This window comes from Phacochoerus africanus, chromosome 5 (genome assembly GCF_016906955.1).
Source record: "Phacochoerus africanus isolate WHEZ1 chromosome 5, ROS_Pafr_v1, whole genome shotgun sequence".
NCBI classification, from domain to species: Eukaryota; Metazoa; Chordata; class Mammalia; order Artiodactyla; family Suidae; genus Phacochoerus; species Phacochoerus africanus.
This window is the reverse complement of record NC_062548.1, coordinates 19,561,872-19,581,303: the sequence shown is the minus strand read 5'-3', so window position 1 is coordinate 19,581,303 and position 19,432 is coordinate 19,561,872. Positions and strand designations below refer to the sequence as shown.

General features: G+C 52.2%; 1 protein-coding gene across 15 annotated transcripts; it reads right to left on the bottom strand.

Annotated features, from left to right (window-relative positions):
- Nucleotides 1–886: 886 nt before the first annotated feature.
- ATXN2L (ataxin 2 like) lies at nucleotides 887–13,640 on the bottom strand. Of its 15 annotated transcripts, none has more exons than XR_007134913.1 (23): nucleotides 13,071–13,640; nucleotides 11,526–11,562; nucleotides 11,258–11,314; nucleotides 11,106–11,177; nucleotides 10,161–10,311; nucleotides 9,691–9,815; nucleotides 8,758–8,849; nucleotides 8,186–8,386; nucleotides 6,970–7,145; nucleotides 6,697–6,804; nucleotides 5,676–5,870; nucleotides 5,518–5,589; nucleotides 5,148–5,218; nucleotides 4,662–4,957; nucleotides 4,507–4,576; nucleotides 3,841–3,987; nucleotides 3,660–3,732; nucleotides 3,379–3,566; nucleotides 2,902–3,031; nucleotides 2,686–2,807; nucleotides 2,319–2,531; nucleotides 1,623–2,175; nucleotides 887–1,380 (listed from the first exon to the last, which is right to left on the bottom strand). XR_007134913.1 is itself a non-coding variant. In XM_047780197.1 (23 exons), exons 1-23 carry the CDS (start codon nucleotides 13,370–13,372, stop codon nucleotides 1,628–1,630), a joined length of 3,297 nt encoding a protein of 1,098 aa, XP_047636153.1. In that variant the 5' UTR covers nucleotides 13,373–13,640; the 3' UTR covers nucleotides 887–1,627. The 15 variants fall into 15 exon arrangements, 11 of the variants coding, with proteins under 11 accessions (XP_047636153.1, XP_047636142.1, XP_047636143.1 ...); XR_007134914.1 differs by having other exon boundaries at nucleotides 887–1,357; XM_047780197.1 differs by having other exon boundaries at nucleotides 887–1,782; nucleotides 1,932–2,175.
- Nucleotides 13,641–19,432: the final 5,792 nt, after the last annotated feature.

Genomic DNA, 19,432 nt, shown 5'->3' with positions numbered 1-19,432 from the left:
ACAGATAAGCCTCTCTTCCCCCTGCCTCTTTGGATGCTTCGGATGCTTTCTCCCTCACCTTCCCCAACATCTAACTTCCTGCCCTGGTCTCTGCAGATTTGCTCTATCTTCGGTCAGAGCTGAATTCCCTGGCCTATTGCTGGACCCCAGTCCCATCCTCAGTCTTCTGTGGCTGAAATCATCTTCATTTTATAAAGAAACCAAGGCCAGGTCAGGACAGGAAGTCCAAACTCTGGAAATAAAAATAAGAAAACCCCACAAGACAAAGAGAACACCTGAAGCCTCTAATTTCTCTATCCCATCCTTGGCTCTTCTCTTCCCTGCTCCTCTCAACCTGGCCCAAGCCAGCCACCTCCCCACTATCTCTGTTTTTTAAAACCGTCGTTGATTTACGATGCTGTGCCATCTCCCCACTTCCGAGAGCAGCTCCATCTTTACAGCTCTCACTCATACCTGAGATCTCAGCTGTGCACAAGTCAGGCCTTCACTTCCAGGGGCCCAAAACACTAACGTACTTTTTAGCGTACAGAGGTGTAGACATAATTCATGAAGTTGCTTACATGAAACATGCAAACTTCAGGAGTTCCCACTGTGGTGCAGTGGGTTGAGGATCCAGCAGCGATGCAGCTGCAGCTCAGATTCAAGTCCCTGGACTGGGAACTTCTGTTGAGAGTGAGACCAAAAAAAAAAAAAAAAAAAAAACAACAAAAACAAACCTTCCCATCACGCTTCATGACATAGCCAGACAAGGCCAATCCTGAGGCAAGGAAACAGCTCCTGAGACGCTGGCGACCTGTGCGGGTAACAGTCAGAGCCAGAAAGGCATCGGGCTGTAAAACAGACAGCTATGACCTTGCTACCCTCCAAAGAGGCAACTACAGGCAGGTTAAGTTAGTTTAAAATTTTATTTTTTTTAATTTTTTTAAATATTTTTATGTAATAAAAAGTAAAAGTCCTTGTTCAACCATCTGTCTGTCTGTCACGCAGATCACTCAAGTTAATGGGGAAGAAAGAACAGGGGGCCCAAGTCTGAGGTTATAAATAATAGAAAATAAAAGATCTTCTGTCTCCAGCGGGGGGATAGGTGAGAGGCTGGGAGGGCAAGATGGGGTGGGGATGGGCGGGGCAGAGCAGGAACCCCCCACCCCGCTGGACCCTGGCCCTGCCCGCTCAGAGGCCCTTCCCATTCAAGGTGCTTGGCAGGAATTCCCCAGCTCCCGCGGGGGGAAAGGGGGACGGGGGCTGGGACTGGTCCGAGCTGCTGGGGGAAGAGACATAGATCACTCTTCCCTCCACTCATGGAGGTCTCAGGTCGCGGCCAGGACAATCTTCAGTTCCCCGGGGGGTGGAAGGGGAGCTGCTGGGAGGGATGAGATTGAACTGGTTGGAGGGGAAAGAGAAGAGAGCAGGAGCATTAGAACCCAAGCAGCTGTCCCTTCATCCAATGCCGTCCAGTGTGGGGTGTGGGGGGAGTGTTGGCAGGAGCGGCCTCCTCAAGGTGTCTCATGGGCTGTCAGAAGCACAGATCAATAGCCGTTTCCCAGTGAGCCAGAGCCCTCACTCATGTGCCCAGCTCAGCCCCCCACACCCCAGCCTGGCCCTGTCTGCTGCGCTGACCTTACCTCGGCTAAGTCAGGAGACAGTCGGGGTCACTGAGAGCTGGGGAGGCAGTGGGGAGGGGGGCTGCTGGATCACAACTGAGCGAGGACGGAGGGAAGCAAAGGACAGAGCCAGGAGCAAGCCCCTGGCGGCGGCGACTGTGGCTTCTGCCCACCCTACATACTTCACAGACAGGTGCAGGTCGGCAGGCGCCCTGTGGGACAGCCCTGCCTCCAAGACCCCTCACTCCCCACCCAGAACCCGTGCATCCTGCCCCACCTGCAGCCCCTCAGCTCTTCCATGCCAAATTCCCCCAGCTAACGAGAACTCACGAATCCTGTCATCGGCTCCTCCTGGAAATCCAGGCGCCTGGCCAGGCTGCTCACCTTGGGGGTGTCCGATGTAGGGGTAGGGTGAGGGTGTGGAAGCTGAGAGTGCAGGCACCCCGCTCTGGGGCACCGCGCCTTGGGGGGGGCCCCCATGGCTCTGGGGTGGGTGCAGCAGCATCACCTGGGGCGGGTGGGGAGCCCCAGGGTGAGGGGGCGGGGCTGCTGTGATTCCAGTTTGGACATGGGCCTGCAGAGAACAAATAAAAGGAGCTGGGAGCACCATGGGAGCTTGTCGCTGGCTCTGCGGATCCTAGTGTCAGGAGCAGAGTGAAGAGGTGCCCAAGGACGCGGGATGGGGCAGCTCCCTGTTCGGGTGGAGTGGGCTCCTACCTGGGTAACATGGGCCATGTTGGTGAAGCCGTGGGGCAGCTGCTGGTGGGCATGGATGGCATACACGGCGGCTGGTTGGGGGAAGCTGCTCTGAGGGGACTGGGCAGAGGGTCCCGGTGGCAGAGAAGGCGGCGTGCCTGTCAGGGCCCCTGGGTGGTACAGGTTCTGCTGTGGCTGTCCACTGCCCAGGTGTGGGGCCTGCCCCGCCTGGTGCTGTCAGGGGGAGGTGAAAGGTCAGTGCCACTCCCTCCTCTGGGAGCCCTGGGGCCTCCCTGCTGGGGAACGAGCAGAGCCCGAGGCTTCCCCTTCCTTCTAGCTACCGATTCCCGTACCCCTACTCCCAACCTGGACCCCCCACGGCAGGCACCTGGACGGGACTGGGGGCCGCATGCTGGGACTGCGGCTGGCTCCCAGTAGGCGTGGTGGCCGGCTGCGGCTGGTGGGCATGGAGCTGCGTGGCATGGTGTGGATAGGACTGGTGGACAGTGGCTAGAGCAGGAGAAGGAGAGAATCAGTGCCGAGCACACGGGAGAGGGCCGAGGAGCACAGCCGGGGGCGGAGGGGGGGCAAGTAGGGAACTCACCATAAAGGGCTTGGGGGGTGGGCTGCTCTGCAGAAGGGTACTGAGGGGTAGAGGATGACACAATGGCCTGGGGATGGCTCCCAGACGTCAGCATGCGTGGGTTGCTTTGCAGCATGGGGGCAAACACCGGCTGCATGAGGAGAGACGCGGTCGGCATAGAGGAGGGCTTGGAGGCCACATCCTGCTGCCCAACAAGCTGCCCGCAGCACTGCTCAGGTCTCATCATGACCCCCTGGCTTTACACTCACAATAACCCTGCCAGGTAGATGCGATCTTATCCCCAGTTTTACAGGGAAAAAACCTAAAGCTCAGGGTCTACCGCCTTGCTACAGGTCCCGCCAGAGCCAGGACTGAAGCCCATCGGACACAACCACCTGACCTCGGCCCACCTCTCTCACCATCCACTGAGTCTGGGAGGTGGAGAAGACCTGCTCTCATCCGGGGCTCCGCACCCCCCACCTCCCGGCCCACAGTCACCTGCGAGGGGTAGTGGGCCATGGGCTGCATCATGGCCGGCTGGCCTGGGAACTGCTGGGGGTTGTAGGGGATGTAGGAAGAATACGGTGTGGCAGCCACCAGAGGTGGGCCGGCGGCGGCAGCGGCCTGCATCATCGGAGGGGCTGAGGCTGGCTGGTGTTGGTCCGAGCGCTGGGGAGGCAGGGAGCCTAAAGGTGGGGGGAAAATAGTGCAGAGCTCCAGCTCCATCTGCCAGGGAGCACTGGGCAGCCCTGCTGCCGGCCCCTCCTGACCCTGCTCACCTTTTGCTCCCCGGTACTTGCCCTGCTGTCCGGGCACGGAGTTGGACACGGGGTACGGATACATCTGAGGCGCCTGGGGACAGAGCATGGGCGAGGCCCAACGACCTGCTTACCAATGCTCAGAACAGGCGCGACATGGTCCCTCAGGCAGCCCAACCAAACCTGTGACCCCAGGGCTCACCTGGACAGCTGGTCCCATGTGGATCTGAGGTATGTAGGAAATGTACTGGGGGCTATACAGCCCGCTCTGGCCTGCCGCCAGCACCGGGATGGAGGGCGTTGAATGAGTCCGGGGCCCAGGAGAAGTTGGAGTACTGGTGGATTTATTCTGTGAGAGACAGAGAACGCATAGGAGCTATCCTGATGACCTCTGTACCCCACCCCAGCCCCACCGACAGCCCTGAGGGCTGTACAACAAACACATCCTACACCTTTCCTTGGTTAAGCCTCCCATCGAGCCCTATGAGACGAGGACATGAGCGCTCCCAGCTCTACATGAGGAGACTGAGGCAGACCAGGTGAGGCGGCTCGCCCAAGATCACAAAGCTGGCGAGTACAGAGGGGCGAGAGCCAAGTCAGTGGGCCCAAAAGAAGGCCAAGCTCCTAACCACCAGACTCAGATCCCCCTGAACCAAAGGCTACATACATCACAGGGAGAAACCCACAAATAATTTGTCAGATGCATCGGGAACCCCTGCCACCCGCTGCCGAGACCTGCCGAGGTCCCTACACGCTCTTGCGACGTTTCCTCTCACAGCCTGACAGGCGCCTCCCTCCAGTGCTGAAGACCCTGCTCCCACACCTCCCTCGTGGAAACCAAAGCCCACATTCCCGCATCCCATCTCACCACAGAGAGCAGAGGCTTAGTGGGATTGAACTCCTTGGCATTGGGGTTCAACGTTGACTTCTTCACTTGTCTACGAGAGAAAAAAATCAAGTCAATTCCCACGGCTTGTCCCACATCACCCCCCAGAGCCACCCAGCTCCTCCCCCCTGACTCACTCAGCAACGGGGCCCTCGTCCTTGTCATCTCCCTTGAGGAGGCCCACTGGGGGGCTGCCGGTTTGGCTGGGGCAAGGTGGTGAGGGCTGATCTGGCCCCTCGGTGCCTCCTGCTGCTGGCAGGGGTGGTTTGTCCTCCTTATCCGATACGGATTCTGCCTTGGAGGAAACGGGGGACCCCATGGGCTCTGAAGCCAAAAGACCATCAACTTCCTTCTCCTTCCCTTTGGCCTCCTCCTTTAAGATTCGAGGAGGAAAAGGATCCAGGCTGGTCTCAGGAGAGCTACTCGGCTGAAGCTGGAAGGAGAAAAACACATAACACAACATACAGGGTACTGTCCAGTCCAGAGTCCAGGCTCGGCTTCCCACCTACCCCCCTTGCTTGCTCTCACCTCCTGATGCCACCCAGAGCCTCTTCCATAAGTCTCCCCGGCCCCCTTCAGCTCCATCCTGCAAACGTCCCAGCTCATGCTCACACTTTTCTTACCTTAAATTGGGCCCCAAACTTTCTCAGTTCTTCCAGTTGAAAGCGTTTCTGTTCGTTCTGAAGGCCAGGGACTATGAGAAATAGCAAAAAAAAAAAAAAAAAAAGTACACATTTCTTTTCCTGAAGGTGGCTACACAATATTGACCTCCCAAAAGAGAAAGCAACCAACAAAAAAAAAAAAAAAAAAAAAAGAAAGAAGAGCTGTTCAGAATATTTAGAATCCTTTAGTTTCTGGAAGTTCCCCTGTAGCACAGTGGGTTAAAGATTCAGTGTTGCTGCAGCTATAGCACAGGTTCAATCCCTGGCCCAGGAACTTCCACATGGTCCAGGCACAGAAAACAAACAAAACCCACAAAAAAACCCACCTTACCTTTCCCAGCTATCCGGGACAGCTCCTGGGACTCCAGAGGTCTCCCGGGTTCCTTGGCCGGGAGTTCTTTTACTGAGCAAGAAAGAGGAGAGGCCTGAAGGCCCTTCTGTCCAGAACCACACAACACTGTCCACAGCCCTCAACCACGTGGCTCTTACCATCTGTGGGGGCCAGTGAGATCTTTGGAGAAGCTGGGGAGATGGAGCCTACTCCAGGATCCCCAACTGTTGATGTCACGGGGTTGGAAGCTGAAGAGGTTGGTACTGCTGAGCCAATGGGAGGCTCAGGACAGGAAGCTGAGATTGGGGCAGGGGCAGCAGACTTGGGGGAGCGCGGAGGGTACATCCGGCCCACTAAAAGAAAAGGAAAACGTATGCGATGGTCACTGCTGGTCAATGAGCAATAGGTGCTGGGGACCCACTAGAAACACCAAGAAATGCTTATCTGCAAAGTCACAAACCTAAATGCATAGAAGGGCAAGGCAAGTAAGGGAAGCAGCTAAAATGGCCTCATGGGTACCAAGAAAGCCTGGAATGCCGAAAGGGACAGTCACGACTCAGCCAAGCAGAGCTATGCGGCAAGGCAGGTTCAGTGTCAGCAGCAGAACTTTCTGCATCTTGAAAGAAGTTAGAAATTTTCTATGATTTCTCCTGTCATACAATGTTGGCAACTAATTCAAACAAAAGACATCTGCTAGCCAGACACAGCCCATGGACTGCCATGTTGGAATTTCTGCACTAGAGAAACTGAAAACTTCTTTCCTTAAAAGCATCAATCTGGAATTCCCGTTGTGGCACAGGGAAACGAATCCAACTAGGAACCATGAGGTTGCGGGTTTGATCCCTGGCCTTGCTCAGTGGGTTAAGGATCCAGCGTTGCCGTGAGCTGTGGTGTAGGTTGCAGACGTGGCTCAGATCCCGCGTTGCTGTGGCTGTGGCATAGGCAGACGGCTACGGCTCTGATTAGACCCCTGTCCTGGGAACCTCCATACGCCATGGGTGCGGCCCTAGGGAAGGCAAAAAGACAAAAAAAGACCAAAAAAAAAAGGATTTATCCAAGCCTCCAAAACACCTTACAAATCTTGAAACTGTCTCCCATCCAAGCATTCTGCCAGCTGACATATTTCCGTCCCTTACACATTTCTATCCACTTCTCCATATAGCACTGCTGGAATCTTACCTGCAGAAGGTGGAACAGAAGCTTCTCCAGAAGGCCTGCTGCTGGGGGAAGACAGAGTCTTGGCACCTCTCAGAGGCCGCTGTGCCTTAGGGGACATGCGGGAAGGGCCTATTTTTTTTTTTTTTTTTTTAAGTGGGGAAAAAAAGGGCAGAGTTTCTGCTGTTACATTACCATCAACGCACCTTCCTTCCAACCCATCTAAACCCTTTTTTAAGTATCTTTCCCACCTTCTTACCACCCCCATCCCCCACAAAAGTCCGCTTCCTAACTCACCTCCATTGATACCACGTGTCTCAGAACCTGGGCCAGGGCTGCTACTGTCAAGATGGTGAGGGCCTCGAGGTGGCAGAGAGCTCAGGCCAGGCCGGCCGCCTCGAGAACTACTGCACCGAACTCCTCCCCGGGGACCTTCCCGCACTCGCTGGGGTAGAGGTATATACTTTCCCTCCCTGGGGAGAGTTCAAAAAACATCATGTAGCCACAAAACATACATTTCAGAGGCCTCTTTCTAAGGTCCACCCTCTTCTTCTCTTTTTTTAAATGGCTACACCCGTGGCACGTGGAAGTCCCTGGGCCAGGGTCCAAAACCGAGCCACAGCTGTAGCAACACCAGATCCTTAACCCACTGTGCAGGCTGGGCATCAAACCCTAGCCTCTACAGTGACCCAATCCACGGTAGCCAGATTCTCAATCTACTACATCACAGCAGGAACTCCCTAAGGTCCACACCACCCACACCCACACACACACCCACACACGACTGGCTTCAGCTTTCTGCACTATTTCATTTGAAGAACTATCCTGGTTACATGTTCTGTGGCTCGAGGATCATGACCCCGCCCTGCATCAAGCTCTGATGCGACCAACCCAGCCAGTGCTCCATAATCCTACCCCTCCTGACCTAGAAGGTAGCACCACACCGCGGCTTAAGGTACAGCTTTTCACATGCAACACACTTTGATTTCATTTTCACAAAGAAAAGAACAAGATATACATGTGAGTAAGAGAAAATAAGAATATGTATCAAAAAGCTGGGAGGAAAAAACCCCTGCCTTTGAGTCTTTAAGCTTTAGCCTTCTTGTCCCTGGAAAATAAATGAACAGTTCTAGGCTTCAACCTCCTACACCTAAAAACTGAGAATAATTATGTTGTAACCTATAGGATTCTAAGGCTTCAACAAGAGCACATCAAGTTCTCGGCCCAGGAGTTCCCATCGTGGCTCACTGGTTAACGAATCCGACTAAGAACCATGAGGGTGCGGGTTCGATCCCTGGCCTTGCTCCGTGGGTTAAGGATCCGGCGTTGCCATGAGCTGTGGTGTAGGCCGGCAGCTATAGCTCTGATTAGACCCCTAGCCTGGGAACCTCCATGTGCCGCGGGAGCAGCCCTAGCAAAGGCAAAAAGACAAAAAAAAAAAAAAAAAGTTCTTGGCTCAGGCCCTGGCCCATACATCGATCCCGACAAAGAGCAGCCCCCCGCCAGCAATCACCTAGACGCCAGGCTGGGGCTCTCCCGCCCTGACCCCTGTCGCTGAACTGCACTGTGCTTCTCCTCCTCGGTGCGCCCGTCATCGTTCTCCATGGCGATCCGCAGGCGGTACTGGGGGCTTGATTCAATCTCTCGAGCCAACTGGGCTGCACGCAGCTCCCGCTGACGAAATTCTTCCGAGTTGTCCTTCTCTAGGGGCACCCTGAGAGGACCACCGCCATCCCAGTGCCCCAGGACAAGAGCGGGGGCAAAAAGAAAGATATTTCCATTAGTCCTACCACCTAGGTTTGTGGGCGTTTAAACCCTTCGACAGCTCAGTATATATACTCAGTATATACTGCACTGGCCTCTAACAGGGTCCAGGGCAGAGCAGCAAGGGACCGGGTGAACCTGAGGGACACTCGAGACGCCTCGGAGCAAGCAGTTCACAAAGCGGATGAGGAGTGGGGAGAGGACAACGTGGACACCCAGAAAAGCATGAACAAAAGCTCTGTTCCCCCAAGAGACCCCGCCTTCTGTTGGTGACCCCACACCCCAAGCTGCACTGCGTGAGAAGTACCGAAAAACACTCACGTGTAGGAAGAGAGACTGCTGTCATAGGTGGTCTTCACGCCGTAGTTCTCCTCGTTAAACTTGAACATTTCGTTGGGGTCCCATCCATTGGACTAAGGGAGGAGGGAAAACGTTTCAAAGTCCAGCAAGGAAAGCAACCACCTCCTGTCCCTCGCCTCTATCAGGCTGAAAGATTAAACATCTGACCAAACCCAGAGGGGAAACATGGAAACATGGGAGGTGGGAACATCGATGAGGAAGGACTACTGACTGCAAATCAGCAAGAGGCCAGGAAAGAAAATGGTCTTAAGACCTAACATCCACTCTCAGGTTTCTCTCCCAGAGTAATTCTGGCCTATGTGCATGGGGATACACGTTCAAAAAGTTCAACAAGGTATCATTTCTCGTACCTGAGTGGCAAAAAAATACCATTCACTAAGGAAAGAGATTACTACCATTTGTTCCGTGCACATATAAAACTATATGTACATGTTTACACAATAGGACGATACACAATAGGTAAAAGCAATGACTACACCCATGTACCAACACGAAAAAATTCAAAAACAAGCAAAAAAGTAAAATTTAGACATGGTAATGTAGTGAAACTTCTAATGACGAATTTTAAAGGACTCAAGGCCCTTGTTTTGTGGGAGGGAGATGGACCTACACAGTACTCAATCTCATCCATACCCCCCCTTATTAAGACTAGAAATAATCGACCTGAAGCACATGTTAATAGTTGACGGTCACAGATGGTGGAAGAACAGGTATCTTTGCTATCTTCTGTCCCTTTCCATTGGAATCCAACTGGAATCCATAGGGAAAAGTAAAGGATGCTTCCCCTGGCCCACCCCATTCACTGTGGGTTCTAAGGATGATGTCACTGACAACCACCCACATTCTGGCAGCAGAGCGCCCCAGCTCTCAGGCTCTGGGGGAAGAAGACTGTACCATGTCAGACTCGAGGTCGTAGTCATCACTGTTGCTGTCGCCCCCCTCCCAGCGCTGAAGCACCTTCTCTTTGTGCTCCCCATTCACCTTGGAATTCATGGCAATGGCTGAATCAGTGAACTTGTCTGTTGGAGCAAATTGAAGATCAAGAGTCAGGTGATATTTCATAGCCTTTCCTCCAACACCCCCCCACACCTCCCCATCCGAGCAAAAAAGTTTGTATGTGTCAAGAGTCTGGGAGGTGGTCTGCAAACAAGGCAAGGGAAGTACAAAGAACCACAACACAGACTGGAATTCATTCCACTGTATCTTAAAACGTCAAGACACACCCTCGAGAAGAAACCCTAGCCATCTTCCTGAGAAATAAAGGAGGGGGATACAGAGGAACAGGGAGCAGATTCACCGTGTAACTGTTCTCTGCTCTCTACCCAAGAAATGGATCTGACCTAACAGTCTGGCCCAATAAATACCTTTAGTAGCATAATTGAAGTCGACATTTCGGAAGTGGACAAGCATGACATCACTTGGCTTAAACACCATGGTGTCCACAATGTCTTCCCGACGAGGGCCACCTGCTGGCTCAGATGCTTTCCGGTGCACAGCGTCTACTGCCAGTTCAAACTATAAAAGTTCCATTCACCAACACACATGAGTCAGTATCAAGAAATGTAAAGGCAAAAACAGGACTACTTTTATCTTATCCTTTTTAAACTTTCCCCCACACATTCTCACAGGAAATGTCTTCTCGACATCAGCCATGGAACTTATTCAGCAAAAATCTTTACAAAGTCACATTTTAAAAATTTGAGCATTTTAATATCCAAGAATACCAGCCCTCAGAGTTCCCATTGTGGCTCAGTGGTAATGAACCCAACCAATACCCATGAGGACATGGGTTTGTCCCTGGCCTCCCTCAGTGGGTTAAGGATCCGGCGTTGCTGTGAGTTGTGGTGTAGGTGGCAGATGAGGCTTGGATCTGGCATTGCTGTGGCCAACAGCTATAGCTCAGATATGACACCTCGCCTGGGAACTTCCTGCAGGTGTGACCCTAAAAAGACACCACCCCCAAATTTCAAACCCATGTCTTTTTTTTTTTTTTTTTGGGCCATGCCTGCAGCATCTGGAAGTTCCTGGGCCAAGGATCGAACTCTTGCCACTGCAGTGACAACGCCAGATCCTTAACTATTAGGCCACCCGGGAACTCCCTGAACCCATGCCTTTTAATTCCATGTAGCATTATTCTGCAACAGGCACAAAGTTGGCCAACCCCACTCATTTTACATCTTCAATGAGCCTATTTCATTCTCCTCCTCTTCCTCCCATGCCAACTCCAAAAAGAAACTAACACTCCCAGGTGGTCTAGTGGTTAGCATTCGGCATGCTCTCCAAAAATAAGCCAGTTTGAGTACACTGACCTTTGAGCTCAGTGTCTTGAAGATACCTTCATAGGTAGTACCATTCTTCACCTTTACATCACAAGTGGAGCCCTGAAAGAGCGGGAAAATAAGGACGAGTGCCTCCAGCAAACGGAAGCATTTCATTCCTAAGAGTTTAGGTACCCACTTACCACAACAGCTGTAAGGAAATGCAGCATTCTGGAATTGTTGTAGACACCCTCAAACACCTGTCAGTAACAAAGGAGAGACAAATAAAGGAACAGCCAGTCAACATCTCACCTTCCTTCTAAATGTCCACAGTCCACTAATATCCACCTTATATGTGCTGGGCCCCCTGCTATTCCCAACCAATCTATTGTTGCACCTTATCTGCCCTACATCCCCACCCATGCATCTTTTAGGTCTCTGTGCCTTGGGTGAGGGGGAGAAGGCACTCACCGGTGACTGTGGGGGTCCCTTTCCTGTGCTTTGTCCTCTATAAGAAAAGGAAACAAGGAGCTAGTTATTTCATGCTCAATCCTTTTTGTACCATTGATTTCAAAGGACCTGGTATGTTAGAACCATGTATCATGTAAAGATAATCACTTAGGCTACAAACCAATTAATCAACACTACTTTCAAGATCTCACCTTCAGAGCAAGAAGGACATTAAAAGCCATTTCCTCCAATTGCCAGCAAAACAGACCTCAGTAATCAAGGGTTGTCAAAAGCCAATTCAACACAACCTTTTCACTTTCTCCAAGAAGGCCAGGGCTGCATGCTTCCAACAGACAAATGCTATAATATTTGATAACTAACAGCCCACCCCAGATGTAAAGATAGAAGCTCACAGAGTGTAGATTTGCAACTACCTAGATCAGGCATGCATTTATTACCTCCCCAACAGAAAAGACCATCATTTCCCGTAGCTTTGCGCCCTAAACCCTGGCAGGAGGGGTACTCCCTCTACAATCCACCCTCTCGATCTCTTTACTCATTCAGCCTATTACCCACTCTGGAAGGGGTCACCAATCGCCTGGTAACCCTGCTCCTCGCTGGCTGATGTAACCGTCGGTTGAAGAGGACGATCAGGGGGCCGTTGGCGGGGCTGGGGGACAGCGCAGCCGCAAAAGCTCTCCACCGGGAGGCCTCGCCCGGTCTGCGCCTGCGCACTAAAGCCCTAGGGCCTCTTCAAAATCCCCCCTCCCGCGATCACAACCTACTGCGCCTGCGTGTACCTCCACTCTCAATTCTATAAACCCACAAACAGAAGAAACACAGTGGGGTGTCCACCACTCATCCAAGAACACCCGGCGAACCCGTCCAAGCACACTCCCGGCAGCTGCCCTCTATGGTACCCGGGGCTCGAGAATGGCCGGGTCATAAGACTGAGCATCCGCGCGCACGTACGGGAAGCGCGCGCGCGCGCGCGCGCTGGAGGTTCCCGGCCCGCAGTCCTCCCAGTTTTGTCCCTCCTTCCGCCCCCCCCGCCCACCCTGCTCCATTCCTACTGGCCAGACTGGGAAGGGGGAGGTAGCCACTCGCTCCCAAGTCCCTCCCTCCCCATTGGCCAAACTGTGGGCCGCGCGCCCCCCTCCATTGGCTACTGCCAGGGACCCCTTCCCGCAGCTGACTCCCCATTGGCTGAAGCTCCGGACCGCGAGACCCTTCGTGGTAATGGAGCCGGGGACCCCTATCACCTCTTCGCCCCCCCAACGCGTTCCGACGCCGCTGGCGGGATGCGCCCTGCCTGCCCTTAAGGCCCAAGCCCCGAGCAGTGACTGGTCGCTCAGAGCTGAGCGCGCACCCTCAATGTCCCGGTGGCTAGCCGCGGAGGCTTTCCTCCGACCTGTTAGAACCTGAAGGGCCCACCCCCAGCTTCACGGGATTTCCCCACTCCCCCTGGCGTCCCTCAAAGGTGGCCAAAGGCTAGAGGTCTGCCTCGCGCGGTGTACAGGTCTCGGCCACCTCGGCTCCGGCGCCCGGAAACCCACACGTTCTCACCTGGCGCTGCCGATGGCCGCTGCCCCTGGCCTCTCCTGATGTTGCTGCTGCGGCGGCGGCGGCTGTGGCGCCAAGATGCCCTCGGTTCCCCGGCGGAGTCCGCTCCCGGCAGCGGCTGCAGGCCCTAGGCATGGGGAAGCGGCCGCGGGAGGCCCTGGGGGAGCCGAGGTGGAGGCCAGGGGCCCCGGGAGGCCGCCGTTGGGAGGGCTGGTGCCCCCAGGAGGCCGTCGGGCCACGGCCTGTTGCGTGGGGGGCGGCTGCTGGGGCTGGGAGGTCTGTTGTGGCGGCTGAGGCTTCAACATGATGGCAGCGTCCGGAAAGGGAATTAGGGGGAAGGGAGGGAGAGAGGAGGCCGGGGCTGGGGCCCCGCCGGAGAGCGCGGGAAGCGAGGTGGACTGGGAAGCTGGGGACCCGCCGTTGGCGGGCGGGGGCGAGCCCCGCGGTGTCGGGGGTGGATAGAGAAGACCGCGGCGCGAGGAAGCGCCGCGAGGCGGAAGGGGAGGGGGTCTCGCGGGCCGGAGGAAAGCGAGAGGGCGCGAGCCGGCTTGGCGCGCGTGCGCGTCGCCGGGGAAAAGGGAGGGGGAGGAGCGCCCGGGCGGGAGCTCCCGAAGGGGGAGGGGCGGGGAGGAGGGAGCGTCGGCGCGAGATGTCCGAGCGCACCGGGGCGGTTAGCTCCGGGCGGCAGAGGAGGGAATAAAGAAAGGTGAATCTCGCGCCTCTACCCTTTGGAGTGGGAGAGGAGCAGCGCGGGCGCTCACGCGCGCCAAGGATTTAGGGTCTCTAGATCTCAAGCAGCCCAGAAGACTGCCGGCCGCTGTCGCTTCACAATGAGCGTGTGAAGCGCTGGGGGAGGAGCCGAAGCAGCAGAGAGGAAGGAAGAGCCGGCCGCCACGCCTACGCCGCCGGCGTAGCGTCGGGATGCCTCCGCAGTCTTGTGAGAAGTCACGACGTAGCGTGCAGTTCTTCCGCCATTCGGGGGCCTGTGGGCGGAGTCTTGAGTGCAAAAAAAAAAAATCCCGAGAGTAGACCAGGGACTTCGCTGAAGCTGGTGGTAGTTTCGTGGGAGCTACTCTCGAGCTTATCTGCTTTACATAAAAGACTGATAGGCTTTAAAGATAGCAGTTTGGAGATAAATATCTGCTTAATTCTAAGTTATATTACGTGGTTTTCAATATAATAATTTCTCCACGCCCTGGAACGGGACTCAAACTAGCAGCAAAGAGACTGTCTGAAGGCCAAAGTTCCTAGAGTCTAGTTCAAAATCCTCCACCCCACTCGACAAGGAAGGTAGCCTTCATTCATTCAAATTAGTTGGTCATTAGGACATTAGGTTAGGTGTTTTCGATATAACTGTAATGAAATTACTTCCTGCCCTTGTCAAGGAGTTTAAACTAGTGGTAGATTCAGACAATTAGATCTCTTAGGTAAAGCACGGGGCACTAAGAGTAGATAGGAATGACATCTAATTCAGCATTGGGTGATGGGTTTCTAGGCAGGGGGCATAGGATGTGACAAGTTAGGAAAACTTCAGCATGTCTGGAGTATGAAATTAAAGAGGGAGGAGGTTGAAAAAGGAAACTGGAAAGTTAAGTAACGTGGGACCAGATATTAAGGAGACATGAGCATAATCCTCAAAGCAGTGGCCACAGCAACACTAGGCCAGAGCCACATCTGTGAGCTACAACACTGCTTGCAGCAACGCCAAGTTCTCTAACCCACTGAGTGAGGCCGGGGATTGAACCAGCATCCTCATGGATACTAGTCGGGTTTGTTAACTGCTGAGCCAAGATGGGAACTCCCACTAGTTGGATTTTTAACCTGCTGAATCACAAGAACTCCCAGATTTACATTTTTTTAATGAACTTTACTTTTTTTTTAACGGCCACACCTGCGGCATATGGGATCAAATCCTAGCCACAGCTGCAGCCTACGCCACAGCTGAGGCAACGCCATATCCTTAATCCACTGTACTGGGCCGGGGATAGAACCGGTTCAATTTTTAAAAGATTACCCTTTGCAGTGTGGAAAATAGAGTGGAGGAGTGATGAGTCTGTGGTTTCAATCCCAGATAAACTTCCAGTATCTTTCTCTCTCTTCACTCCAGACATCAGCATTGGGACTCTTGCAGCTTTCATTTCTCCCCTAAATAGGCCCACACTTCGCTCAAAGTCTGCCTTGCTCTTTGGGTAGTGTTCCTTCATCCCGCCTGACTCCTAGCTTTGAGAGTGTTAGGTTCCCTTCCTGTGTGTTTGCAATTTTCCCAGCTTCATTCTATGAGTGGTTTTCATTCGGTCTTCCTGCTGGTGTCAGCTCCTAACAATTGGAATCTTGCTCTTATTCACAGCTCCTTCTGCAAGACCTAGCACCATGCAGGCAGTCAACTAAATACCTGTGAGGTGAATGGATCCAGGACTATATCTCCTGGATGTCTAAATAACACAGTCCAGGAGTTCCTGTCGTGGCTCAGCAGAAACGAATCTGACTAGCATCCATGAGGACAAAGGTTTGATCCCTGGCCTCTCTCAGTGGGTTAAGGATCTGGCATTGCCATAAGCTGTGGTGTAGGTCACAGATGTAGCTGGGATCTGGCATTGCTGTGGCTGTGGTGTAGGCCAGAGGCTACAGCTCCGATTGGACCCCTAGCCTGGGAACTTCCATATGCTGTGGGTGCGACCCTAAAAAGACTTAACACAGTCCAGTTTTTTCCTGACATGACCTATACCACCTGATGCTATGCCACCTCTCTAGCTGGCCTCGTTATGGGCACTTCTGTCTCGCCCACCTCATCCTGCTCCCAAACTCTGCTAAGTTTCAGCCTCGTTAAACTCTCATTTATACAACATAGCTTGCCTTTATTCAACTCTGCCTTTATACGTGCTATTTCTTCACTTAATCCTCATTGTTCAAGCTCAGGTGTCAGGCCTTTGGAACTTCTTGTTATTGACTTCCTACTTCGGGCTCCCAGAGCACTGTGATAGTTTATTTCTGGGTTTTTTTTTTTTTTTTTTTAAGTCTTTTTAGGGCCACACCCATGGCACATGGAGGTTCCCAGGCTAGGGGTTGAATCAGAGCTGCAGCTGCTGGCCTATACCATAGCCACAGCAACTCAGGATCCAAGTCACATCTGCAAATTACACCACAGCTCACAGCAATTCTGGCTCCTTAACCCACTGATCAAAGCTAGGGATCAAACCTGTGTCCTCATGGATACTAGTTGGGTTTGTTACTGCTGAGCCACGTCAGGAACTCCGTGTTTTCTGTTTTTTTTTTATTTGTTTGTTTGTTTTTTGTATGGCTTCCCTTTCCCTTGGAGCCTGAGGTCAATAAAGTCAGGGACTATATTTTACTCATTTCCCTAACCTTCTTGTATAGCTCAGTGGCTGGCACACAGTCACTCAATAAATAAGTGAATGAAATGTTGTCTTATTATATGCAATTTAGAAATTACATTACTTTGATTTGCTAAGGAGTGATTTCCAGATATATTGTTAAATGAAGAAAGCAAAGTTCAAGAGTATAAACTGTGCTACCTTTTCTGCAAGGACGAAGGGGGAATAGGAAAACAGAAATGTATCTGTAAATTCTTGCAAAGAAAAACACAAGAAGGATAAAGTGAAAACTCATAAAATTGGTCACCTGTGAGGGGCAGGGGAAAATGAAGGGTCCTTGGTTTTGGGGTTAATTTATTTATTAATGGCCTTTAATTTATTTTTTAATGGCCTTACTTATGGCATATGGAAGTTCCCAGGCCAAGGAATTAATCTGAGCCACAGCTGCAACCTACACAGCAGTTTTCAGCAACACCAAGTCTACTGTGCCGGGCTGGGGATCGAACCCAGGCCTCCACTGCAACTCCAGTGGTTGTTGCAGTGGATTCTTAACCCGCTGTGCCACAGCAGGAACTCCAGATTACATCCTTCTTTTATTTATTTTGCTTATAGGTCCACACCCACACCATGGAAGTTCCCAGGCTAGGGGTCCAATCAGAGCCACAGCGGCTGGCCTGCACCACAGCCACAGCAACGCAGGATCTCAGCCACGTCTGCGACCTACACCACAGCTCATAGCAACGCCAGATCCTTAACCCACTGATTGAGGCCAAGGATTGAACCCGAATCCTCATGGATCCTAGTCGGGCTCATTAACTGCTGAGCCACAAAGGGAATGCTGCAAACCTTGAATTCATAAGCCAGTTAGCCCTAGTGGTAAGGGCATGGCAATTCTGAAACTATTTAGGATTGAGAATATGAGTAAACAGGTAGGCATGGTTGAAGTTCTGTCATGGCTCAGCAGTAGCAAACCTCACTAGTATCCATAAGGATCCGAGTTCAATCCCTGGCCTCGCTCAGTGGGTTAAGTGTCCGGTGTTGCAGTGACCTATGGTGTAGGTTGAAGACGTGGCTTGGATCTAGTGTTGCTGTGGCTGTGGTGTGGGCCGGCAGCTATAGCTCAGATTCCACCTTTAGCCTGGGAACTTCCATGTGCCACAGGTGTGGCCCTAGGGGGGGAAAAACCCACTGGGGATTGAAATGGTAAGCATCAATATAAAATTTATGGGGAAAAAATCAGATAGATTTCTATATACCTAGTTCCTAGATCCGGCTTTCTAAATACTCCAGAAAGAAACCAGGGCTCCTTGAAGAAACGGCTGACTCCATTCTGGGCAAGAGCAAGGAAGGTACTAGATGAGCCTGGGACATTTTGTTGTGCCAGAAAATAAGTGCTAAAAAACTTTATAAGGGTATCAAAGAAATACAGATGCCAGTTTGAAAAGGCCAAATCTGGCACAATTTGAGCATCAAAAAATAAGGATAGTGATTGATTATAACTCATTGAGTAAATGAAGAATCCATCTATCCATACTGTTAACAGATATACATGCAGAAACAGATTTTTTTTTTTTGTCTTTTTGCCATTTTCTTGGGCCGTTCCCACAGCATATGGAGGTTCCCAGGCTTGGGGTCTAATCGGAGCTATAGCTGCTAGGCTACGCCAGAGCCACAGCAACTTGGGATCTGAGCCGAGTCTGAGACGTGCACCACAGCTCACAGCCACACCAGATCCTCAACCTACTGAGCGAGGCCAGGGATTGAACCCGAAACCTCACGGTTCCTAATCGGATTCGTTAACCACTGAGCCACGATGGGAACTCCAGAAACAGATTAAAAAAAGAAACAAACAGGGAGTTCCCGTCGCGGCTCAGTGGTTGATGAATCCGACTAGGAACCATGAGGTTGCGGGTTTGATCCCTGCCCTTGCTCAGTGGGTTAACGATCCCGCGTTGCCGTGAGCGGTGGTGTAGGTTGCAGATGTGGCTCGGATCCCAAGTTGCTGTGGCATAGGCCAGCGGCTGCAGCTCTGACTCGACTCCTAGCCTGGGAAGCTCCATATGCCAAGGGAGCAGGCCAAGAAATGGCAAAAAGACAAAAATAAAATAAAATAACAAAATAAGCCTTATTAATTGTGATGCCACTCATGGATTACTAACATCTCCTTATCTCCCACTTTCAAGGAACTTGGCACAGCGCTCAAACCCAATGCCATGACCAAGCCAGTGCCAAGATTCCATCTTTGTGGATACATCTCCTGGTACCCCTCTTGGTACTAACTCTAAATTTGTCAGGATCCGATCATGAGGCAGAAGCCACACCAGTAATATAAACAGGTAAGCTTATTTCTTTGGCCGCACCTGTGGCATGCAAAAGCTCCCAAGCCAGGGATCTAACCCACGCCACGGCTGTGACCTGAAACACCGGATCCTTAACCCACTAGACCACTAGGGAACTCCATAACAGGTAAGTTTTTGTTTTTGTTTTGTCTTTTTTAGGGCTGTATTCATGGCATATGGAAGTTCCCAGGCTTGGGGTTGAATGGGAGCTGCAACTGCCACCCTACACCGCAGCTCACGGTAACACCAGATCCTTAACCCACTGATCGGGGCCAGGGATCAGACCTGGGTCCTCATGGATACTAGTTGGGTTCATTACCAATGAGCCACAATGGGAACTCACTAAGAAAGTTTTAACACAATGAATGAAGAACTGTTTACAGAGGATTACTATTAAGTGTGAATAATAACTTAGTTATTTTTTAAATAACTAAGGCGGAGTTCCCTGTGGTGGAATGGGATCAGTGGCGTCTTGGGAGATTGGGATGAAGGTCCGATCCCTGGCCCAGCCCGGCCCCGTGGGTTAAGGATCCGGCAGAGGTCACAACTGCAGCTTGGATCTGATCCCTGGCCTGGGAACTCCATATGCCAAGGGGCAGCCAAAAAAGATAAGTAAATAAATAAATAAATTCCAAAAAAAGATAAGTAAATAAATAAATAAAATAAAATAAAATAAAAAATGCCTAAGGCGGTA